The 25329-nt window shown below is 44.9% G+C and overlaps 1 protein-coding gene across 6 annotated transcripts; it reads left to right on the top strand.

Annotated features, from left to right (window-relative positions):
- The first annotated feature begins 6457 nt into the window (after positions 1-6457).
- SPTSSB (serine palmitoyltransferase small subunit B) lies at positions 6458-24802 on the top strand. Of its 6 annotated transcripts, XR_014564448.1 has the most exons (5): positions 6458-6637; positions 10811-11080; positions 12864-13076; positions 14238-14298; positions 22785-24802. XR_014564448.1 is itself a non-coding variant. In XM_083739993.1 (3 exons), the coding sequence occupies exon 3, from the start codon at positions 22817-22819 to the stop codon at positions 23057-23059; it is 243 nt and encodes an 80-aa protein (XP_083596119.1). In that variant the 5' UTR covers positions 12959-13076; positions 14238-14298; positions 22785-22816; the 3' UTR covers positions 23060-24802. The 6 variants fall into 6 exon arrangements, 4 of the variants coding, with proteins under 4 accessions (XP_083596119.1, XP_083596120.1, XP_083596121.1 ...); XM_083739993.1 differs by lacking the exons at positions 6458-6637; positions 10811-11080 and having other exon boundaries at positions 12959-13076; XM_083739994.1 differs by lacking the exons at positions 6458-6637; positions 10811-11080; positions 12864-13076 and adding an exon at positions 13110-13148.
- Positions 24803-25329: the final 527 nt, after the last annotated feature.

The following is a 25329-nucleotide window of genomic DNA, read 5'->3' as shown; positions in this document are numbered from 1 at the left end:
CTGAACTCCTTTAACCAGCTGGTCACCCCTTACCATGTTTAACAGAACCTCCAGGACTAATATAAAAAGTAACGGGGAAATTGGGCACCCCTGCCGTGTCCCTTTTTCTATAAGAAGTTCATTCGTAACCACATTATTTACAATTAATTTTGCCTTTTGTTCCGAATATATTGCACCTATACCATTTTCAAATCTTTGGCCTACCCCCATCCCATGGAGATTCTTCTTCATAAACTTCCAAGAAATGTTGTCAAAGGCTTTCTCCGCATCCACAAAAATCAAAACTGCCTTTGTATTACTATTAACTGTCAGCATTTCTATTATGTCAATTATGTTCCTTACATTATCCGATAGGTGTCTACCCGGGAGAAAGCCTGCCTGGTCCTTATGAATCTCCTCCACCAACACTTTCTTCAATCTTTTTGCCAAAATGTCTGCAAATATTTTGTAATCCACATTCAATAAAGATATTGGACGGTAGTTCTTGATCTGTTTTTTATCAACCTCAGTCTTTGGTATAAGTGTAATAAAAGCTTCTTTCCACGATTCAGGTGCCTTCCTCCCCTCTAATATTTCATTACAAACCTCCTTAAGCGGCTGTATTAACCATTCCTTTAACGCCTTATAGTATCTGGAGGTTAGTCCATCTGGTCCTGGAGATTTCCCTAGTTTCATATTCTGAATGGCACCCTCTATTTCTTGCTCAGTTATTTTCTCATTCAGAGTCTGCACACTCTGTTGCGAAATTTTTTGTAATCCATATTTCTTAAGAAAATCTTCTATTTCTCCTTCATTTTCTGGCCCTTGTGCATAGAGTCTTCTGAAATAACTCTGAAAGCAATTACTGATCTCATTTGGCTTAGAAATGTTCTTTCCATCCACCTCCAAACTTGTAACAGTGTTCAATTTCTGTCTCTTCTTCAATTGCCATGATAGGAGTTTCCCACATTTATCTGCTGATTCAAATGTCCTTTGTCTCATTTGCTTTATCTTCCATTCTATCTCCTGATTCATCAGTTCCATATATTGCGTCTGGTAAAACTTAATTTCTCTCAAGATCTCATGAGACTTTGGTTTAGACCTCAATTTCTTTTCGCCTTCTTTTATTTTTTCCAGAATCTTGTCTTTCTTCTCATTTTGTTTCCTCCTTTTTAGGGAATTCTGCTGTATTAGGAAACCTCGCATCACGGCCTTGCTTGCGTCCCAGATCACTCTTTTCTCCACTTCTGTCCTCAGATTTATCTCAAAGTAGTCCCTCAAAGTTTTTGGGGCCTTTTTGTAGACTTCTGGATCTCTAAATAGGGTGTCATTCATTCTCCATCTAAAGGAACCAGCTGTTGTTACCTTCATTTCCATCTTTACCGCGTTGTGGTCGGAGCGTGTCTTTGGGCAGATTTCCACTTTTTTTATCATTGGAGCCATTCCACTAGTAATCCATATTTGATCTATTCTTGTCCATGTCATCTGGGACTCTGAGAAAAATGTCCCCTCTCTCTCGAGAGGGTTTCTTAGTCTCCAAATATCTATCAAGTCCATGTTGTCGGTCATTTCAAAGAAAGTCTTAGGTAATCTCCCATCCTTAGAAATCACCTGTCTTTGTGCTTTGTCCATATATGTAGAGACGACACCGTTCATGTCTCCTAAAAGAATCACCTTATAATCCAGGTAGTCCATCAGTGTCTCATGCAATTTCTTATAAAATTCTGCCTTCCCTTCATTTGGAGCATATATGCCGACTGTCAAAAACTTTTCTCCTTGGATTTGTATTTCAATTGCCAGTATTCTTCCATGTTCATCTTTAAAAATCAGTTTTGGGGCCAATTTCTCCTTTGCATAGATCACCACTCCTCTTTTCTTAACTTTATCCGATGAAATAAATTCCTGTCCTAACCTTTTGTTTATAAGCAATTTTCTGTGTATTCTTGTTATGTGGGTCTCTTGTAAACAAATCAAATCCAATTGTTCTTTTTTTAAGATATGGAAAACTTCACGTCTTTTTCTGGGAAGGTTCAAACCGTTACAGTTCCAACTTAAAAATCGCAGAGACATTGTTGGTTAGTTTCCTCCAGCCGCACCCTGCGGCGGTTCTCTCTCTGGAGGTGATTTAAGTCCAAATGTCAAATTTCCCAAATCTGTATCCGATGTTGAGTCCCACACTCCTTTCACCAGGTCCTCTTCGTATCTGTCCAGGAATTGTTCTTTATCTTGTATTGTTCTTAGACAAGATACACATCTACCCCATTTATGATGACCCAACAGGCTGGAACTAGTGGGAGAACGTGCCAATGTAAGGTCAGAATGGACCAATATGCCTTTAATTGACCGAGTTTTTCTAAGGCCAATAAGTGGAAAATCAGAACAGCCTTGGACATTCCACAAGATATGCCAGTGTTTCCTTATGATCCTAATGATCCTATCTGAATACGTGGTAAATTCTAAGGATCCTGTGATCCGTGTATTGGACGATGTTTGTGGCATTAGGGAAAAAAGTGATGAGCAATCCTTAGCTAAGGATCTTTTTTTCTCCAAATTAATCACTCGGTTAGGATATCATCTGGACAGGCCATCAGCTCTACTTTAAAAAATCATTCTGTAATGAGGAATTCCTCTTAATTCTCAATAGTTGGCCGTACAGTAAGTTATCCTTAAGATGCCTGGGATGGAAGGAGGAATAATGCAATAAAGAATTACAATCGGTGGGTTTTCTAAAAGGTTTCACAAGTAAGTATCCATCCTGTTTTACCACCTCAACATCTAGAAATGTAGAGGAAATGGTACTATGATGTCCTGAAAGAGAGAGTTGGGTGTATTTTCCCCTCATTTTCCTCTGAGCTGTGACCTCCCTCAAACCCCTGTTGTAATTCTGAACTGTCTTCTTCTTCTCTGGAAGGGTCAGGCTGGGGAGGTGGTCTCCACCATTCCTCCTCTGCCCAGTGCCTGACATGCCCCTACCTACCTAACCTTTCTAAGAGTAGTACAAATGGAACAGAACAGAATTCAGAAAACATAACAGAGCTAGGGCAAAATTTTCCAAATTCCTGATGGCCAGGTCACAGTTGTTTTTCTGGATTAATGTGGAAACATGTTTTACTTGTTCAACCCCCCCCCCCCCCAAATAAAATGTGTCTTAAATGTCTTGATCAGCTCCTAGAACAACAAGCAGGCAATCTCCTTCAACTGCAGGTCAACCCAGCTAACATTGCCCTCTTACATAAATCAGTTTAAAGATGGGACTATACTTTAATTCTGGGCAATAGTGGTGGATCTGAGCATCCAATACATGCGCTCAATTCAAAAAACACACAGAGTACAGTATAAACAGGGTTTGGATTGCACCTTTACTTATTTAAATATACAACAAGAGTTTAATATCACCATTTCCTTCTGTAAATTGTCAGAGAAGTAGTAAGCCTTTGCAAGCCAAAACAATATAATACCTGCCTTTTGTAACACAATAAAACAATACGAGGCTCACCCACACAGCACTAAACTATGGATTAAGTTAATGTCAGAACATGGCATCTATTAATTACACTTCTTAGTGATGGAGTTGTAGAAAAATTACATCCCTCTGCATCATTGGGGCCATTGCCATTTAATAGCATTAGAGCAAGTTTTATTCAGCGTTCACTAGGCTTTATATAAGACCCATTAATCTTAGTCCTTTGAAGGTATCATTATTGCAAGTATGACTCTTCTTTTTGCAAACCTAGCAAAGAGTTACAATTCTGACTCATTTTAACTAGCTCCAGGTTGTCAGTCTTCTGTCAAAAAACTGTGATCTCATTTGTTAAGGATTTGCTGTGACACTCCCATTTCCCATTTAATTGTTTTTATTTTATTTTTTATTTTTTTAAATAATATTTATTACTTTCCCAACAGTTTAAACACTACAAAAGAAAAAAAGTTAAACAAGACAATACAGTACAATACAAAAACAAAAACACTACATAACACTAACACTAAGACATTAAACTAACAAACCAAACCAAAAACAATTTAAGACACAGCAAACAATTTCAATATCTTATCTTTCATTCACTTGTTTCAACAACCTCCTCACACCTCCCTTTTTGTATTCCACTTCTGTTAATTGTTTCAGCAATTCCTTTCCATCTTCCTCTGTTTTCTGTCCTGTAATTATCTTAACATATTCTAACCTTGTTTTTCCCTTTAATACATTAATAATCTATTTGTACTTAGTTCCTTATAACATTTCTACTAAAGCCATATAACTTCATTCCAACATTTTTCTAACATTCATTAATTTTACAATATTTCTGTAAATAGTCTTTAAACTTTTTCCAGTCTTCTTCCACCGACTCTTCTCCCTGGTCGCGGATTCTGCCAGTCATTTCCGCCAGTTCCATATAGTCCATCAACTTCATCTGCCATTCTTCCCGGGTGGGTAGATCTTGTGTCTTCCAATACTTTGCGATGAGTATTCTTGCTGCTGTTGTTGCATACATTCAAAAAGTTCTATCCTTCTTTGGCACCAATTGGCCGACCATGCCCAGTAGAAAGGCCTCTGGTTTCTTCAGGAAGGTATATTTAAATGCCTTTTTCATTTCATTATAAATCATCTCCCAGAATGTCTTAATCCTTGGGCATGTCCACCAAAGGTGAAAGAATGTACCTTCAGTCTCATTACATTTCCAACATTTATTGTCGCCCATTTACTTGTTTTTAAAGCACGATTCAATCTACTGGAGATTAGCAAAGGCAAGATGTTTTTATTTGTGGCTTCCAAGAGTCTTCTTGGAACTGCTTTACACATAATGAGGAAAGGAGAGTTACTCAAAGTGTAAAGAGGGAATGTGTAGAGAAAGAGTGTAAAGAGACACCCAGAGAGGAGCTCATACCTGATTTGCTCTGCCACTTTCCTTTGAGCTCAGGGCAATGCTGAGGTGAGCCTGAGTATGTCATCCGAACCTAGGATCACGGTTAAGTGCTATTCCTTAGCAATTATTAGTAACCAAGAACACACCTTGTGCAGTTAAGGAAAACAGTGCATGACCACTACTCCAGGTTTGAGTGGCATGCTAAACCAAACCTTGGTTTAACTGCCATCAGAGCCGGCCCACCAATGAAGCGTGGTGAAGCACCTGCCCCAGGTGGCAGAAGTACAAGAGGTGGTGTCCCACACTCCCCACCACTGCCGGAATGCCCGTCTCACCAGCAAAAGGGAGACATTCCAACAAGCAGCAACACGTTGTAGAACGCCAAGCTCTTGCAGAGTTTGGCAAGAGGTGGTGTTCCTGAGAACAGCACCAAAGCTCATCTTCTCCGGCACGGTTTGGCAAGACGGGTGCATTGGGGGGGAGGACAGGGAGCAGTACATTCGCAATTTGCCTCAGGTATCAAAACAGGATGGGCCATCCCTGTCTTCCATGCCACACTGAGCTAAAAGGCCTAGGGGACGAGCAAAGCAGCTGCAATCTCCTCCCTGTAAGCCAGCACATTCACTCTAAGTAAACCATGGTCTTCACACAGCACATAGTTAAACTATGGAACTTAGCCCCACAGAAGGCAGCGATAGCCACCAACCTCTTCTTCTTCTTTTGTAAATGCTTTTTATTGGTTTTTCCTTTAATACAAACAAAATACAGTGAAATTTAACAGTTGTTTACCCACATTCTTTCCCCACACTCTGCCGAGCATTGACTTTCTTCCCTCCCTTCAACAGGCTTTCTTACTTCAATTACCACCAACTTCGATGAAGAACTGGGCAAATTCAGAGAAAATAAGGCTACCAATGGCTCTACCTGAGATGGCTATGCCTGCCCACAAGGTCGGAGGCAGTAGGCTTTGGAATATCAGTTACTAAAAACCACAGGAGGGGACAATGCTCTTGACTCAGGTCGTGCTGGCAGACTCTGGTTGACCACAGTAAGAAGAGAATGCTAGAATAGATGAGACACTGGCCTGATCCAGCCAGCTCTTGTTAGGTTATTATGGTTTATCTTAGCATTACATGGGAACAAAACCAATGTGTGGGATGATGGCAGACCTAGACAGCATTGTTTTTTAACCAGCTATCTGTGTGAATTAGTACAGGTCCGTATAGTTAAAGCTATGGTTTTTCCAGTAGTGATGTATGGAAGTGAGAGCTGGACCATAAAGAAGGCTGATCACCAAAGAATTGATGCTTTTGAATTATGGTGCTGGAGGAGACTCTTGAGAGACCCATGGACTGCAAGAAGATCAAACCTATCCATTCTTAAGGAAATCAGCCCAGAGTGCTCACTGGAAGGACAGATTGTGAAGCTGAGGCTCCAATACTTTGTCCACCTCATGAGGAGAGAAGGCTCCCTGGAAAAGACCCTGATGTTGGGAAAGATGGAGGGCACAAGGAGAAGGGGACGACAGAGGACGAGATGGTTGGACAGTGTTCTCGAAGCATGAGTTTGACCAAATTGCGGGAGGCAGTGGAAGACAAGAGTGCTGGCGTGCTCTGGTCCATGGGGTCACAAAGAGTCGGACATGACTAAATGACTAAACAACAATTCAGAAGCAAGCTCCACCGTAGGACTGGCTTCCAAGTAAGCATATGTAGTGCTGCAGCCTTATACCCCACCTTTCCTAAAAGTCTGAGGTTGTTCACATGACACCTGATTGGCTCTGAGGACACTAGGAGGTTTTTATGTTGGTTTTTATGTATACAGGAAAGTGTAGCCTTATGAGGCTTTGCCCTCGGGTGGGAAAAATATTGCGCCTGAGAAAGGGAAGTGGGAGTCAACAAACATTCAAGGAATAGTTTCGGAGAAAAGGTTTTTATTTCTACCATCCATGAACTGGTAGAAGGAGCAAGTGTGATAAGTCACAAAAAGCATGCACGAAGTTCACAGTCATGTGCACAAGCATATATACCCCTTTCCAGTTCCCTCCCCTTTTCTCCTCCCTCAGGAGTCCTCTGAGCATGAACAGAGAGCTGTCTTGGGACTATTGGACTCTTCCCAGGAAAGGGGTTTCAGAGTGTTCAGATATGTTTCAATCTCTGTTCTGGCATGGTTCCCGGACAGAAAGTAAGTTGCAATGTGGTTCTTTAGCAAGGCCAGAAGGCATGAGAAAGGCCTGAGAAACAATGGACTGTGTTCCCTACCTTTGTTGCAATCTTTTTACTTACAGCAAGCGGAATGTTTCTGATGCTTAGCTAATGCCTTTTAGCTGCTGAGAAAAATGATTTTGAAAAGCTCTGAGAAGCTTTGAGCCTGCTTTGGTGGGGGGTGACTTCGGGCCTAGGTGAGGTCACCTGTCTTCACCTTCCTTCATTCCCCCCCCCCTTAATCTTTGGACAGCCTTTTTCTTAAAAAGTCTCGTCCCAGGAAGGCACAGGCTGCTTGTCCCAAGAAGGTACAGGCTGGTATACTTGGGCCAGCGCTATAATCTGGGGGCGAAGCATGCGTGCAGATACCCCCCCCCTTTCTGAAGTCCACATTGCAGCCAGAAAAAGTTCCTGGCGTGGACTCAGGTGTAACGGTTTGGGCTGGGAAAGTACGATTGCAGATTGTCACTGGCGCTCTTTGATTTATTGACACAAAGCCAGCCAGTAATTCGGTGAACCTAGCCTTATCTGTGCCATTCGTGCACAGGGTTATTACCAAGTTGGTGCTGTGGTTCAAAGGGGGCTTTAGTTAAGTTCTGGAGGCTCTGGGTGGAGCTCTGTCAGGTGGAAGCGGGCTGGGGCATAATTTCCCTGATTGAACGTCCCACACAAATACCCTCCTCTGCAGGGGTGTTGTAAAGCTATCCAGGGGCCCTGCAACCTTCTATAAAGCTGAACATGCAAAGGGAAAGAAAAGAAAATGAGAAAATGTCCTCTGTCAATCCATGCTGGATTCTTGAGCCGTGCAAAACGCCAGCGTCCAGGAGTGACGTTTGCAGGGCAGGGTGGTCATCTCACAGGCGTCGGGTCGTCTGGTGGGCGTTGGGCATCTTGGGTCTCTTCCAACAAGGCTGGAGCGATGTCTGAGCGTCTGGGTCCTCATCTGGATGCAGAGGCTTGACCAAGGCACAAGGCGTTCCGGCAAAAGCTCACCTGTTAAGAGAAGAGATAACAAAGACGGCAGCGATTGCACAGAACAAATCGATAGATAGCATTTGCACATAAGCTATAGGCCTAGCAAACATTAATTCAAAAGGGTATGCTTGGCAGGAAACTTCGCAAGGGGTTAACAGTTCTGTTCCTTGGGTTAAGTTTTTGCCAGCTGAGATTTTTAAAAGTCTCATTCGTCTGCTCTAAGTTTCAGAGCTTTAAGCCATGTTGCAAATTTCAGTTCATTTGCCAGTGTCTGTAGAAAGAACAATGCGCTCCTTGCTTCTGGCAAAGTTTCAAATTCCTCAAAGTATCAATTCCTATGTTGCAGTAGCGTTTTGATCCGAGCATGCTGCACTTCTTCAGTAGCTCCTAAAAAGAAAAACATTTTTGACAAAGTTCACAGAAAGCATTCACTTGCTTTTTAAGAAAGTCACTCTTCAGTTAGTGCTTGGGCAGGGGGGCGGGCAACTCTTGGCCTTCTGGGTTTATGTGGCTGAACTGTAAATCCAGAAAGTGTAAGGTTCAGGGTAGCTGGCTGAATGCAGCAGTGTCCTTCTGAGATAGCTGCCAAGAGATAAGCTACTCCAAGCGCCTGGCACAAGGGGGAAAAAAGCTGATGTCCTGTTACTGCATGAATGAATGTTAGAAACAGTTAGTTCACTTGCTTCTGCAACAGTCTTTTAGCAAGAACAGAGATGAGAAGAAATCGTTTTTGAGAAATCTTAGTCTGTGTGCTGTTGGATCGGGGCCAGGCAGCTTCTGGGAACCTGCGTTTGTTGGGCCTGGTTTACCCTAGTAAGTTTCTTCGTCGCCTCTCAGGGCCATTGCCTGTGCTCCCGGCTGGTGAGGTGGGGTCCAAGCCATGGGGTATCCCTGTTCTTGCACTCTGCCTTGATTTTTCTGGAGTTCAGGGCTGGGCTTGCGGCTGTAACGTAGAGGCTCATGGCTGGGTACATGGCATCAGAATTTTGGTTACTGTTCCCAGCCTGTGGGGAGTGGGGCCTGTGGGCATTCCATTTCCCAATGACTCTCTTGCCTGCAGATGGCACACTGGTTTCTTCCCTAGGCGTCTTCTGCCCCTCCCGTGGACACCCTCCGGGTTTGCATTTTTGGCTTTCTGGCTGCTGGCTGTTTGAAGACAAACCCCTAATTTTGGACGGGTCCTCTTCGAAAAAAGGATTCTGATTTAGGGTGCTTGGAGGTCCGTGGTCCTGGGCGTCGGATGACTCCAGGGGGTCGTACACTCAGTGGGGTGGGGCCATCAAAGTGGAGTTTTAGCTGCCTCAATTGCAACATCAGTATTGTCCGCTGCCCTGAGGGCATGTATCTTGCAGATTTTCTCAATGGTCAATATTGTAATCCTAGGGATTTTAACCCCTCGGGTTTTAATTGTCCTTTTTTCTTTTATTTTAACAGTTCTGTCCTATGCGGCTCTCAAAGCCTTCCCTTCTGTTTCTTTCTGTCTGCCAATTCTCATCCTTGCATTGTGCTGCTTCTAGAACCAAGAAGCCACATCCAGCTCACTCTTTTGGATTGCTTACTGGCTCTATCTCACGCGGCTCTTTAAAATCTTCTGCTCTTTTCTTTCTGCCAGTTCACATACTGAAATACTCTTTGGACTGTCTGCTTGTCCATTTCAGCTGATTCCTTCTGAATTTCACCATTCTCAACTTCCTCTTCTCTTTCTTCCTCACTCTCTTTGCTTGGGGGTTGGGTAGGGGGAACCTCATTTAGCCCTGGTGCAGTTGCTGCATAGGGTGAAGGGGGGCTAATTATTCCTCCTTCCTCTTCTGGGTCTGGCAAGACTGCTGGTTTCCCCTCCCCCCCTAACTTGTACTTGCTGCCATACTGGGCACAGTTTGGCACGACACGGGTAATCATAGTTCTACTTTTCCTAAGCCATGGGGGACGGTCAGGAACTTCACATAAGTGTTGGAGTCTATTTTTTTCTAGTTTCTAAAATCCCCAATCTTCTCCCTTTGTGGCATCTTTCCAGTTTGTTCAGGAAACATCGCAGGGGGGTCGTGGGAGGTGTTTTACTGCTTTTTCTCCATGACCCTGGGACCCTGGAACACTGGGACACCCCATCCTCCTAACGTCATTTCTCTCACTCAGTCACAGACCAGACGTTGCTTTCAACGTCTCACACACTCAAAACATTCACTGGAGTGTCCCCACATGCACATTCAGAAAAAAACCATGCACCTCCCCCAATCCCCTTTTTTACCAAAAAACAAAACCACAACCGGCAGCGCTTAGACTTCGACCGGGGCCCAAGAGCATCTTTTTTACTGCTTCTTCTGGGCACAAAACCAACAACCAACCACAACCGGCAGTGCTTAGACTTCAACCGGGGCCCAGCAGCACCTTTTTTGCTGCTTTTCTGGGCAAAACCAAAACCAGTGGCACTTTTCCACCCTGCTGGCGGGGCTGATCAAACTCTCTTTGCTCCCACCTATACCCTGTGGAGCCTTACCTTTGTCCTCGAGGTACCTTCTTTCAGCCGTTGCTTTTTCTCCGGTCCTTGCAGTGTATCCACTCAGGAATGGGTGGCAATTCCTCCCACGAACTTGGCAGGATGTCCACTGGAACTGCTGACACGAACCGAGCTGTTCACCACAGGGATGCCTTGAACCCACATCCCTTATCCTCAGGGAATCTGTTTTTCCCAGCCAAACGCACCAAGAAATGTAGCCTTCCTTCGCACCCCACCTTTCCTAAAAGTCTAAGGTTGTTCACATGACACCTGATTGGCTCTGAGGACACTAGGAGGGTTGGTTTTTATGTATACAGGAAAGGACAGTTAACAGCACGAATCAGGAGCTGTAACTGTTGAGACATCTAACAGCCTCCAACTGTCAAGTTCTAACCTTTGTGATCCACAGTACATCAGCCTGCTGCACTATCTCATCATCTGCAGCATAAAAGATCACCGTGAAACAAGTTCAAAAGTGAAAAAGCAGCCTCAGTTAAATCCTCAAAGAGATGTCCAGCATTATAAAGTTTGCAGCACAGTGATCTTAACATAAAAAGGAGTGGCTGGTGAGTGTCCCTGGATCACCTCCAGGTTCCTTAAATAGGTGCCATCTGGTTCTTCAGTTAACAAACAAAGGGATGGGAGGCTTGTCACCACAGGCCTGCAAGTGCAAATGGGATAATACACACCTGACTGACTTTGAGGACACTAAGAGGGTTGCTTGCTATGTATACTGGAGAGCAAAAAGTAGAAACTGTAATTGTTGAGACATCTAACAGCCTCCAACTATGCACTTTTGAGGTAACCTATGCAGGGCCGTCTTTACCCAGGGGTGCAAGGGGTGTGGGGCACCTGGGCACCGAATTCTGGGGGGGCCCAGGCCCCTGCCGCTGAAGCCGCCTAAGCTCTTAACTACCTACCTGTAATGAAATAATAAATAATTTTGATCAAGCTAGAAAAACGAAATACATATATACCTAGGTTTTACCAAAATGTATCAAATTTGTGTGCTCATTTACCAAAGACGCGCCGTGCCGCCGCCGGCGCTTGTCATTCACAACAGCACCGCTTGTCAAACTCAACGATTTGGGGGTGCTGGGCAGATTTTTGCACCCCAGCGGCGCATATGCTAAAGACTCCCCTGAATCTATGGAGAAACATTTGCATGTTCCCTCTTTCACAAGTTACGTCAAACACAGTGGTATGGTGGCAAATTCAGAAGTGCAGGGTCTCTTCATGATAGTCACAGCCGTGCCGCTTCTAAGATCATGCAATAATCTTATATTTATACAATTATACAATAAAAATTAGGGATGTTTTGCAACAACTGTTGCTATTCTCCACGGGTTGCTTTTCTGCAAGAGCTACTATTTTCTCTGTGCATGCGTGGACAAATTATTGCGAGTACGCCAACGTGTTCTTGACTTGTGTTTTCTAGGAAGTTTCATTGTTCATGACAGAGCATGTAGACCATTCTTATGAAATTGAAGCACATGGTGTCCTCACTCTGTGTACTTAAATGCTTGACTTTGGAGCATACAGCTGCTAAGAAGATCCCCTTTCATGTGGCCCTTTCCAACCGCATTGGGAACATGTTCCTTCCCTCAAAAAATTCTGGGCACTGCAGTTTGTTGACGGGGGTGGAGGTGGGAATTCTAACTCTGCGAGGTGTAAACTTCAAGGCCTAGAATTCTTTTGGGGGGGGAGAGTTTCAAAGGTGCTTTGAAGGCACAGTGTGTGTGTGGTGTGAAGGAGTTTGCAGTTCTCTTTTATACAGGTATCTCCAAGGTGGTTGGTGGGAGCAGGCCTTTTCTCGAGAGTGGGGAGTGGGAGCAGCCTTCGGTCTACCAGCTATTGCTGGACTGGGACGTGGGTGGCAGTGTGGTCTTAAACACTGAGCCTCTTGGGCTTACCAAAGGTTGGCGATTTGAGCTTCTGTTGCTGTCCCAGCTCCTGCCAACCTAGCAGTTTGAAAACACACCAGTGTGAGTAGATAAATAGGTACCACTGTGGCGGGAAGGTAAACGGCATTTCCATGCACTCTGGTTTCTGTCACAGTGTTCTGTTGCACCAGAAGCAGTTTAGTCATGCTGCCCACATGACCCGGAAAGCTGCCTGTGGACAAAGGCCGGCTCCCTCAGCCTGAAAGCGAGATGAGTACTGCAACCCCATAGTCGTCTTTGACTGGACTTAACTCTCCAGGGGTCCTTTACCTATTGCTGGACTACATCTCCCATCATCCCCCAGCACTGGCTTGGCTGGCGAGGAATAAGAAGTCCGAGAACTCCAGGAGGGCCACAGGTGCCCCCCCTTTTTTTTAAGGATGGCTGCTTGTTATTCCATTCATAGCGTAATGACCGGGGTGCTCGGAATTAACGCAGCGCAAGATTCCTCCCCGGGCGGCTTTTTCCTGCCGAAGGAAGCTGAAAAGCGTCGCCACCGCGCCCGTGTGCCAGACGCCGCCCAGACGCCGCGCTCCCTCGAATCGAGGCGACGACCCTGCGGCCGGAGGCGAGCGCTGGGGATACCCTCCTTCGGCATGGAGCAGAAGAGACTTTAGAGGTAGGCGGATCGACGGAGGGAATCCTGAGGGGAAGGAAGCCCGCCTCGCCTCCGTCGCCATGCGCCACTGCGGTAACGGCCTCCTTCCCCCTCCTCCGAGCGCGGCGCTGCCTTTGCGCTTGTGTCCTCCCTGCTCGGAGCTCTTGCCATGCTGCCGTCTCTCTTTTTCCTCCTCGCTATGCAAAACGCAACAAGGACGGCCTGGGGACGAAGTAGCTAGCTGGCCCTTCCCTTTTCCCTTCCTTTCCTCCGGGCTGCGGCGGGGATGCGGCTTCCCTTCCCGAGCGAGGCGGTTGGAGGCTGGGCAGCCCCACGCCACGAGCGCTGGGGATGGTCTTAATAGGATGGTTATGATTATTATCTGTCGTAGCAATGCCAGCAAATACTCCTGGGGCACCTTTTTTTTTTAAGAACAGCAACAACAACTTTAACCACGCTTTTACCATCCCCTTAGTTGCTGTGGAGCCCAAAGGAACAGCTCGTGCCATAAGAAGGGCGTTAAGCCGTTTAAGGTGCTTAACTGTTTTATTATAATAAAGGCTGGGGGGGAGGAAGGAGCAGTCTTGGCAGCTTTTACTGCTGCCTTTGGGTGTTGCGGTATGGCGCATCCAACAGCCCCCCCAAAAAAAGGGGGGGGGAGAACCTGCTGAAAGCAAAATGAAGAGGCTTATCTCCCCCCCCCCCCTCTCTAAATGCCTGCAACCTTCCTGGTGTTTTTCCTTCTCCTGGTTTCGTAGACACACGTCTCTCTCCCTGCAATCTTACTCCTTCCGACGTGATGCCCTCCTTTAAATATCCCTGGCCATAGAGGAGGAAACAGCCCTTTCCCAATATATGAACTGAAGCTGCAGTAGGGTGGAAGCATCAACAGTGGCTCCATGTGCTCAGGGTAACACCCACACACCCAACAGTATAGGTGGTGCATTTTTGTTGGTTGTGTTGGCTGCTGGGGAGGGTGCTGCTTGGCTCTCGGCCAGTAGTGGCAAAGGAGAATTTGCATGCTGAGAAGCTGCTCCCTAGGAAGGTGGACCAAGTCATGTGTGTTTGTTTGCGCTGTCAGTTACTTGTTCTGGAACTGGGTTGGCAGTCAAAGTGGGTGGATAGCAGCCCAGAGAGTAGGTGGAGAAATTCCTTACTCCATTCTCTGATCTCTCTGTGCAGTGAAGAGTCCAGTCAGTAAAGAAGTTTGGAGCATCCTTCGCCTAACTTTTGAAGCACTGTGGTGAGTTCTTTCTCTTTTTTTCTATTTCTATTATTATTACTATTAAGCAACATACCGTACTTTCTTCTGGAGGTGCAAAAGGTGTACCAGCACCGTTTTTTCGAGAAGAAAAGCACTGGTTAAAATTGTGGCACGTACTATAACAACTTCATGGTGAGTACGGGTGCCATTTTTTCTAGAAGAAAAGCACTGGCAACACACACACACACACCCCAGATTATTCCAGGAATATATTACATTAGACACAGTGAGATCTATGGTGCAAATCTATGTATGCTTACAAAGAAGTAACCATGTCATCACAACCCTTGCGGAGCTGGGTGTAGCTTTCTCCAAAATAAGTAGTATCAGAGGGGATCCTAAGACAGCACTCTTACCTGCAATTACCTGGGAATTAGTCCCGCTGAATCCAACAGGACTTACTTTTGAGTAGACGTGGTTGGGATTATGCTACAGGTCTGCTTATCTTTTCTTTTACTCCATCTTAAGACCCAGCACAGGGTCTTGTGGCAGCAACATCAAGCCAGCTTTGCCAGCCCATCTGGTGAAGCATTCTGGAGAACTAGAAAACTTCCCCACATTGCTAGAGTCAGAGTGGTGTGGTGATCAGAGTGGTTCAGATCTCTGCTCAGATATGAAATTCACCGGGCGACCTTGGGTCACCCACAGTCTCTCAGCCTAACCTACTTTACAGGGATGTTGTGAGGATAAAATGGGGAGGGGGGGAACCAGGTATGCCATCGTGAGCTCCTTGCGGAAAGGGTGAGATATAAATGCAATAAATAAATATTTTGTGACATTACCGTTGGTCTTCATAAAGGTATTGCCTGACTCTGGATTTAGGCATTTTTCTTGTGGACTGACTTCCAAATTAGGCACAGGATTGTACTGGTAAAGCACTATGTATGGGCTGCATCCTTTTAAAAAAGTATTATCAGTGAGGCAAGCACTCTCTTGCTTGGTCAAGCTTCAAAACACTGCTCTGGACATTAGCTTTTGACAGCTGCAAAACTGTTATTCGGGGATAAAGGTGGTGTGTTGTTCTTTAGAAAAAAACATTCTTTTAACATTGTTGTTGCATCTTGTGGGCTGGCACTGATGCCTTGATGTTATAGAGCAAAAATCTTCACGTGAGTTCTTGATTGCTTATAAACTACCCAGCCTTATGAGTTTCACAAAGCCCAGGAACAAGGTAGTTGAAACATCTCTTCCCCAAGAAATGGGAGAGGACTTGTAAGGCTGCAATCCCACCCACCCCTTTGCTTTGAGCTGGAGTTGGGGAGAACCTCAGCTAAGCAGAATAAATGGTTGGACAGCAGATGAGCCACTCAACCCAGGCTGGCCTTGCTTGCTTCAGGTTGGCCCAGTGATTTCTCTGCTCCACTTTCTGCCCCACAGTTTTGTTAAACCTTGCCACTACTGCCTCTAGCTGCCCAACCACATAATACCCCAGGACTTTTTTCCTGAGTCCATATAATGCAACAGTCTTGCTGAAGCTAAGAAGGTCTGGTTGGTTCCCGTGTAGGGAGGACTATCTAAGGAACCCGATGTATAACACACAGAAGAAAGGTTTGGTGTAAAATGTAATAAAGAGATTGTAAATTTCCATTCTTGCACATAACGGGATGGTAAAGTGACGGACTTCTTGAACTGTGCCAATTCTTGATGCAAGAGGGACAGTGTGTGTATTTTAATGTGGCTGTAAAAATCTCCTTAAATGTAGAGGACTGGTATCATTACACCACTTCCCCAACTTGCCAGTGTTTACAAAGTTTTAGCCATAGAGGAACATTGAACATTGAACACAGCGAGACCCGCTAGCAGTGGAGACTAGACTCTCAGGGCCAATGGGGCACTGCCCCACCAACCTCAGTCTGCCCTCAGCCTCCCCCAGCTACCTGCCATCTTTACTTACAGCCAGCCAGGCTGTCTCTGTCTCCACCTACTGCTTGCCTCTCTGCCATTCCAGTTGCAATGTGCACCACCTACTACTGTTTCTAATCCAAGATGCACAGGAGTGCCCCATGTAATAGCACAGTCATGACACCACAACTGTAATCACTTGAGGAGTAAAGTTTGCTTTGCCTGAGTATACAGGAAACAGTATCATAGTGCCTTTATCAGAATGACCTAAAACCCATAAAGCGGAAAGCTAAATTTCGAGTTTTGCAGAACGCTTCTTCAAACTTGACGTGTGTTCAATTTTTGCTTTTGATTTTTTTATGGGGGCATTTTAGAAGTCCCATTTTGTTTAGGGGTGGAATATTCTGAAAACCTTGATATTAGGCTGATTTGCACAGATTCTCTCCCCTCCCACCCCAAAAAAAAATCATCACACCTTGATCTCAACAAGAAGTGAGCACCTATTTCTGTTTGCCTCTGTGATGGGGACCTTAGCATCTGATTTGAATTCTCCTAAGCCACTATCATTTTGACTGCAATTTGCACCTCATGTCTTTATCCTCTTCATTACATTATAGAATTGCAAAGTTGGAAGGGACCCTGAAGTTCATCTAGTCCAACCCCCTGCATTGCAGGAATATGCAGCTGTCCCCTACGGGGGTCAGATCTGCAGCCCTTGTCGATATGAGCACCGTGAATGGATGTTTTAATTATCATGTTTTTATTCTTTGTCTGTTTTGTTTGAATGAGTCTCTGCCCATATAATGAATGATGGATTGAGTCGTCTTGAGCCAATGGCAGCCCAGGAGCCACATTGAGGGCAGATAGAGAGAGGATGAGATTGCAAAGAAGATGCATGGGGAAGCATTCCAAATGGGTGCTAACTTGGATAAAATATGGGGGGGGGGGGACAGGTAAGCCCCATCCTGCATAATCAGTCACAGGATATGGCTCTCACACACACCATTTGAATGGAAATGCCCATCAACCTGTAGGGGGCAGCCCCCTTAAATATTTTATTGGGAGTTGGCTGCTATGAGTCCAAAGATGCTCAAATGCTTTTTTTTCTTGACTGCGGACCACTCTGAGGCATCACATATGTGGCCTCTCCAGTATTAAAGGCATGCAGATGAAATACAGCCTGCAACCTGTGATCCTGGTTTGTTTTAAACCCTGATTCCTTTGTTTTGTTGTTGCGTATGGAAAGCATAGTCTAAAACGGAAAGCTTCTGCAAATATGCTTATCCTGTGGCAAAAGAAGTTAACACTTACAGAACAGGGATGACCAACGTGGAGCTCTCCAGATGTTGTTGGACTACAACTCCCATTATCCCTGACCATTTCCTATGATATTTGGTGTGTGTATGTTGTTAATAAACCCGGTACAGTTGGGTTTCTCTATGGTATATCCTAAAATAATAGCTAAACAAGTCTTGCAAAATAAGATTGTATTCCCTTAAAAAAAACAAAAAACCTGTTGAGAGCAATGAGTCAATGCGTCCGGCTGTTAACCAGAAAGTTGGTGGTTCGAGCCCACATAGGAACAACTGTGAGCAGGATTCCTGCATTGGAGGAGGGTTAGACTAGATGACCCTTGGGGTCCCTTCCAACTATGATTCTGTGGATATCGGCTCCCCCATGCTTTGCATTGGATAGATAGATGTGGCAGTGATTTAAGATGCAGATCTCAGTGTCATTTTCTCCTTCCACCCCTACCTTTTTTTAAAGCACGTGTTCATGTAAATTCATTGCTTTAAAGGTTTCAAAAACAACAACAAAGAGCTGGAAAGCTGCAACTGGAGGGTGGGTTCATGATGTTACTTGAGACAGCCAACCTTTATTGTATACAATTGGTTACTGCTTCACATTTGCAGGTCTGGTTGCCTGTGAACTCAGTCCTCTGCAGGGACTATTTTCTTATGTCCATTGACAATGTATCAAGTGTGCTTTCACAGCTCAGATTGATGCCTTGAGCCAGTGTGGTGTAGTGGTTAAGAGCGGTAGTCTCGTAATCTGGGGAACCGGGTTCGAGTCTCCGCTCCTCCACATGCAGCTGCTGGGTGACCTTGGGCCAGTCACACTTCTCTGAAGTCTCTCAGCCCCACTCACCTCACAGAGTGTTTGTTGTGGGGGAGGAAGGGAAAGGAGAATGTTAGCCGCTTTGAGACTCCTTCGGGTCGTGATAAAGCGGGATATAAAATACAAACTCTTCTTTTTCTTCTTCTTCTTCTTCTTCTTCTTCTTCTTCTTCTTCTACTACTACTACTTCTACACACACTGTAAACTCATAAAAGTTGCTAGCTTTGATTTGCCAGTTTTGTTTTTTACCAGCCTGCACATACATACATCCCTCCGTCAGCCACGTGTGGCTTGACAGAAGAATAAGAGAATGGGGGTGGGAGTGGGAGAGAGAGAGAGAGAGAGAGAGAGAGAGAAAGGAAGGAAGGAAGAATTTGTTTTTATAAAGCTTCCTGGCCTGCCTACCTGGAGACAATTCTTGTTGCAAGAGACTAGGCCAGCCTGTTCAAGTACGCTCTGGTAATTATTACTTCCAGTGGTGCTAAGATTCTTCTGAGTGTCAGTTCAAAAAAATGAAAATGAGTACAGTGGTGCCTCAGGTTGCAGACGCTTCAGGTTACAGACTCCACTAACCCAGAAATAGTACCTCGAGTTAAGAACTTTACCTCAGGATGAGAACAGAAATCGTGCAGCAGCGGCAGCAGGAGGCCCCATTAGCCAAAGTGGTACCTCGGGTTAAGAACAGTTTCAGGTTAAGAACAGACCTCCAGAACGAATTAAGTTATTAACCCGAGGTACCACTGTAGTTGCAGGTAGAGGATGGAGCAAGCTTGTTTTCTCCTGCTCTGGAGGGAAGGACTCAAACCAATGACTTCATCTGATTCCTACTAAACACCAGGAAGAACTTTCTGACAGTAAGAACTGTATGACATAGGAACAGACTCCCATGAAAGGTGGTGGACTCTCCTTCCTTGGAGGCTTTTAAGAAGAATTTGAATGGTCATCTGCCGTGAATGCTTTAGCTGAGATTTCTGCATTGCAGGGGGTTGGACTAGATGACCCCCGGGCTCGTTTCCCGCTCCACAATTCTCTGGTTCTCGGTTGCTGTAATCTGACAAAACTTAACAGAGAACAGTAGAAGAGCAATGGATTGTTGGTGGATAACCCTGGGAGCGGGGCGCTCTTTTCCACTTCTTGTGCATAAGGTGAGATACTTGACTGGTACCCGGAATTTTCCAAAACTGTCAAGATGTGGCGAAGAGAGCTAAAATCAAATACGAGAGCAAGCACAAGTCAGTGTGTCTCCTGCCTCAAGTTGCTTCATTCCAACACAACGAGCCAAAACTCTACCCATTACAGAGACCAATGATCCACTCTCTGGCTGTTTTGTTAAGCCTTATAAAGGAAGGGCAGGATAAATTAGATTGGGGCATTGTGCCACTAGAGTTAATCCTATCAACCCGTGATCAGAAGTGTTGACCCACCAAAGCCTGCTTTTTTGAGCCAGGGGAATCGGGCACAATGCAGATACCATAAGCAGGACCATAAACTGTTTGGGTGGGTGTTGCCATCAGGAAAACATTAACTCTTCTTGCAGCACCATCCTAATGCAACCTGTTCCTATTCTCCATCCCCGACAGAGCTGCGTTGATTTGATATTTTTAGTTATCCTTTTAGTTACCCATATTTTTAGTTAGTTTCATGTGTAGCTTGCCGCTCAGGCCCCAATAATTAAATGGGCATTGGCCAGGAATAGAAATATTTCTCTAAAGGAGACAGGCAGTAAGCAAGATGTGAGCCTCCCCTTCAGGAAGAAGCCCTCGATCTTTCACTTAGTAGATCAAACTGATCTGAGCAGTGGTATGCAACAGAAAAGCTGGAAAATCTGGTTTTGGGTCCAAGGACCCAAAGCCATTTTTCAGATTCTCCTTATAATGTTTTGCTCCAAGACTGTGGTGCAGTGGCAAATTCTGAAGTGCAGGTGCTGTTTTACGACAACCCTCATAGTTATGCCCCTGTAGCCATGCCCCTCCTGTGCAACAGAGATAAATGTTTGGCCAACGCAGGCATTATGGCCTCAGTACCAAGACAGCTTTTTCTCCCCATCCCATCCACGCTTCTGTTTTGTTAAAATTCAGCCTGATTAAGAGTTTTGGTGGGCTCACGCTTCTGGTTCTGTTCTGCCTTAATGGATGCCACTCCCATGGTGGCAGAGACCCTGCGATTCTGGGATTCTAATATTTTCCTGCAAGGAAGTGAAGAGACCCAGCAATATTTTGTCGCCCTTCCCATGAGTACTCTTTAACAGTGACCTCAGGTGTTTGTGTGGCCCATGGAATTGGGAGACTGTTGCACCCTGCCTGGAAGGGAGTTCCATAGAATTTGGCCTGCGGTGCTGAAGGGTTACAGCCCTTCAGATAGAGGAATGCCCTTTGCAAAGTCAAGGCACAATGACGCCCTCCAATTGTCATGCCCTCAAACTTGGTTAACTGTTCCAGACAGCAAGGAACCCGAAGTAACGTGTGCGACGATAATTGCTCTGATCTCCAGTTACTTGGTACAATACATGATTTATTTGGATGACCCCACCCCCTCCATTTTTCACAGGGATTCAAAGTAGCTTAAGGCGTTTCTGGCACAATCTGATAGTTTGGAAGCTTTTTACATTCATAATGCTGGCACTCAAGCCTTCTTTCAGTGACGCTGGCACCAGCTCTGTTGGCTTCTGTTCGGATGCTGACAACAAAGGATTAGCTCAGAGTTAATAAGGTTGCTTTGAGCATTTGAATCCTGCAAATTCTTGCAGTGCTGTTGGAGTGACGCTCTGGGATTGTGACATTGCACTTATTGGGCAATATGGCTTGAGTTGAGACTTGGAGCACTCAGGGATAAATACTTAGGATGACCTAATTTTACTCATAGAGTACACCCATGGGGGGGTGGGGAATAGGTCCATTAATTTCAATAGGTTTATGCTGAGTTAAACTTAGCTGAATACCAACCCTGCCTTAATACAGTGGTACCTCAGCTTATAGACGCTTCGGGTTACAAACTCTTCTAACCAGGAAGTGGTTGCTCCAGGTTAAGAACTTTGCGCCTGGATAAGAATGGAAATTGCGCTTCAACGGTGCAGCGACAGCAGGAGGCCCCATTAGCCATTAGCATTAGAAAGATCTATTTGCAATCCTTGTTTTGCTGATTTCATTTAATATTCTAATTTTCTGATATTGTTAATTTGGGGTTTTCATCAGCTGTACGCCATAATCATCACAATTATAACAAATGAAGGCTTGACATATCTCACTTTGCATGTCATGAGTCTATCTCATATATTAGTTTCACCTTTCAAGTTGAATTACTGAAATAAATGAACTTTTCCACAATATTCTAATGTATCGAGTTTCACCTGTATGTATCTGAAGAAGTGTGCATGCACACAAAATCTTATACCAAGAACAAACTTAGTTGGTCTCTAAGGTGCTACTGGACAAGTTTTTAATTTTTTATATATATTGAGACTACGTCAGACCGACACAGCTACCTACCTGAATTTTGAACTGTATGATTACTGACAAACACACTCCTGTGACACCTTGGGATGTGTGAGCTCCTCAGCAATCTGGACACCTGCAAATACTCTCTAGGATAAAGGTAAAGGTAAAGGTACCCCTGCCCATACGGGCCAGTCTTGCCAGACTCTGGGGTTGTGCGCCCATCTCACTCAAGAGGCCAGGGGCCAGCGCTGTCCGAAGACACTTCCGGGTCACGTGGCCAGTGTGACATCGCTGCTCTGGCGAGCCAGAGCTGCACACGGAAACGCCGTTTACCTTCCCGCCAGTAAGCGGTCCCTATTTATCTACTTGCACCCGAGGGTGCTTTCGAACTGCTAGGTTGGCAGGCGCTGGGACCGAGCAACGGGAGCGCACCCCGCCGCAGGGATTCGAACCGCCGACCTTTCGATCGGCAAGCCCTAGGCGCTGAGGCTTTTACCCACAGCGCCACCCGCATCCCTACTCTCTAGGATATAGAGTGCTAAATCCATCAGATGATAATGATGGCTATATTTATGAATCACCTTTTATATACGTCTCAAGACAGCGTAGAAACATATCATAAAACTGCAAAAAGAAATGCTTTTTAAGATAAGTGTTCATTTTGTATTGTTTTTAAACCGTAAGGTTGGGGGGGAAACAAAAGCAACTCTCATAAGCCTCAAGCCAGCAGGCAGGCATGCTGGGAGCTGTTCTCCTTAACACCTGGAGGACATAATCTTGGCTACCCCTAGGATAGTCACTTGTAGACAACCTCCTGCACCCAAACATATATTCAGCCCATGGCCTTTCACTGGTCTTCCTGTGTATTAACACACATCTGATGATGGGGATTAATGGGCAGCTGTGAAATAAAAACCCAGCACCCCAGGTTATTTTTAAGCCGTTCTGCAAATAAGGGTAGCAACCCATTTGCCTTGCAAAGAGCACTGGTAATTCTAGTCTTGTAGATTGCCTGCTACAAGGTTTTCCCTTCTCTTCTCTGCAGCTATACTCTCCTGTTTTCTCTCACAGATCCGCTTTCCTGAAGCAAGCCTGAACCAGCGATGGATCTGAAGCGAATGAAGGATTACATCTACTGGCTGTATTACCAGTATCTCCTGATCACCTGCAGCTACGTCCTGGAGCCCTGGGAACAATCCATGTTTCACACCATCACAATTACAGTGGTTGCCATGGTGGTCTACACGGCTTACGTCTTCATCCCCATCCACATCCGCTTGGCTTTTGAGTTCTTCTCGCAGATATTTGGAAGTCAACCCGAAAGTACTGCTTCACTTATGGAGTGACCCCACCAGCACCAACTAGCAGTTCTTTGCATGCAGTGGAAAAAACAAACACCACAGTCTTCCTCTTTCTTTGACTGTATTTGTTTTGGAAGCAATTTTGAACATGTGGGTTGATGTGCATGCAGATTCCGCCTTCTCTTAACCAAGCCAGGCTGTCATTGCCCTAAATACCAGCTGGCTCTCTCTCATAGGACCATCTTCTATTCTGTTTAAAGCTGCAATCCTATCCAAGCTTACCTGGGAGTAAGACCCATCAAACGCAGCTTACTTCCAAGTAGACATGCGTAGGTTTGGGATGTTGGTGACAACTTCCCCTTGTAATGTGTTGCTTTGCTAAGAACCTCTGTATGAATTGCATTCCTATGTGACACATCTTAAATGCCTAGTGAACCTGATTCATTATCACCTTTTGGGGACCACTGTTGGGTCAGGCTTGCATGTGGTTCGCTCACCTGTCTTGCACACATCATACCTTGAGCGTTTTCCTATCTAGCAGGAAGGAATCTGTGAATATTTTTGTAAGAAGAACTCTTACAATTATAACGTTTAAGGCTTTTTCTTTTGAAAACGATGCTTTTATAAAAGTTCAGTAACTTTTTCTCTTGTGATGCTTCCCCAAGCCCAGTTCTTCCCTGATGACACATATAAAGTAGCTCTTTATATAGGACTTTACACCTGGATTTAAAGGGATGACTTTCAGCTTATGTATTCTGAGTAGAGAAGGGCAAAATTGGGAAACACACACCTGGTTTGGCGAAGGCTAAGCAGAAATCTGCCTACGCAGAGGGGTATTCTCTCCCCTTCTTCCTACAGCAGCCCTTTTGCTCCCCCACCTTCCCAAAAAGCTGGTCCTGTGAAGGACCCTCCACAAAAGTGATGGATGTATTGCAGGTGGCTGCCACTGGAGGCAGGACTTGGCAGAAATGGGGTGGAGGGCCGACTTATGGGAGTAGAAGTGTTTTTCCCTCAAGTAAAGCTCCTTCTGGATCCCAAACATGAAATAATCAAGAGCCTGTATCTCAAATATGTTATAGTTCTGTCGGGACAGGAAAGTGTATCTGGGTTTGAAGGGAGGAGCCATTGCAATATATATGTTTTTTAAAATCTTGACATTTTGCAGGGAACAGACTTGGAGCTGTACCTGTTGTTTACGGTGAAGGTTTTGTTGTTGTTTTGCCTTGCAGCATGGAGTTCACCTTGCTGAATGCCAAATACAGAACTACTTCCTATTCTGTTACTTTTCACACAAGGTAAATAAAGCATGTGTTCATGCTATTCTAGAAGTAGAAGCAATATCCAAATAGCTGCAAAGGCTCTAAAAGCATTTATATGGAAGATTCAATACTGAGATTTCCCTTTTTAGAAAGCAAAAAGCAAGCTGCCCTTGGGCCGACTTTTCTTTTTGCCTTTTAAATGTGTCAATGTTATACTTTTATCTAAATGAAATATGAATGCCACACAGGGCAAGCTTGCATATCTGCTAGATGTGCTTCTTGCAGCAATGCACAACTCTACAACTGCTGGAGGCGATTTTAAGTGTTAAATGTAAATAACACTCAGTGTTTGCAAAATTACATGCAATATCAGGAAATTGCTTCTTTTATGCAGACTGTGTGAGACACTGCATGTAAAAAAAAAAGGAAGTTACATTGTTTCTGTCACAAAGACGTGTCTTGAAGATTTAAGAGATCTGAACATGTATGCTGTTTTGCAGAAACAAGAATAAAGTTAAGTTTATTTTAAGAGGTGCCTGTGTATCATTTGTTAGGGATGCAATTCTGCTCACTCCATTCATAGTGAGAGAAGGGGTGAAGGCAGCTGTTAAGACAGGTTCATTGTCACTCCTTGTAACACTAAACGAACCCCGGGCAATTTTTATGCTCTTGTTTCTTTGCTTCTTAATCGAGAGAGAATGGAGTGTACATCCGTGGGTGAAGTGAAACTGCTGTGTTAGCAGCACCTGGGGTGCAAGCCTGGGCAGTGTGTATGGAGGTCCTGGGCTACCCAGACGACAAGACCCCCCCCCCTTGGCCTTGCTGATGTGGTCCAAAGGAAAGCAGAACAATATGTTTGTTACCAGCTTGGCTGCAGGAGTTGCCAAAAGGAGGTGTACAAGGCACCATCCAACTGTCTTGGGGACTCCAAGTTTGTGTGGGGTTTTCTCCTTAGCCTTTTCTTTTCCTGAAGATATCCCTCAAGGCAATGGAGGTTTAGGTTCAGAGTTTTCCTTCTCCTGGATTGGCTAGCTGAGATTGTCGTGGTGAGTGGGC

The sequence above is a fragment of the Podarcis gaigeae genome (assembly GCF_964106915.1).
Source record: "Podarcis gaigeae genome assembly, chromosome: 5".
Classification (NCBI taxonomy): Eukaryota; Metazoa; Chordata; class Lepidosauria; order Squamata; family Lacertidae; genus Podarcis; species Podarcis gaigeae.
The sequence above is the reverse complement of the archived record's forward strand: the minus strand, read 5'-3'. Positions and strand labels throughout refer to the sequence as shown.

Coding starts and splice junctions, on each gene's coding strand:
- SPTSSB (XM_083739993.1), top strand. CDS start 22,817: ATGGATCTGAAGCGAATGAAGGATTACATCTACTGGCTGTATTACCAG.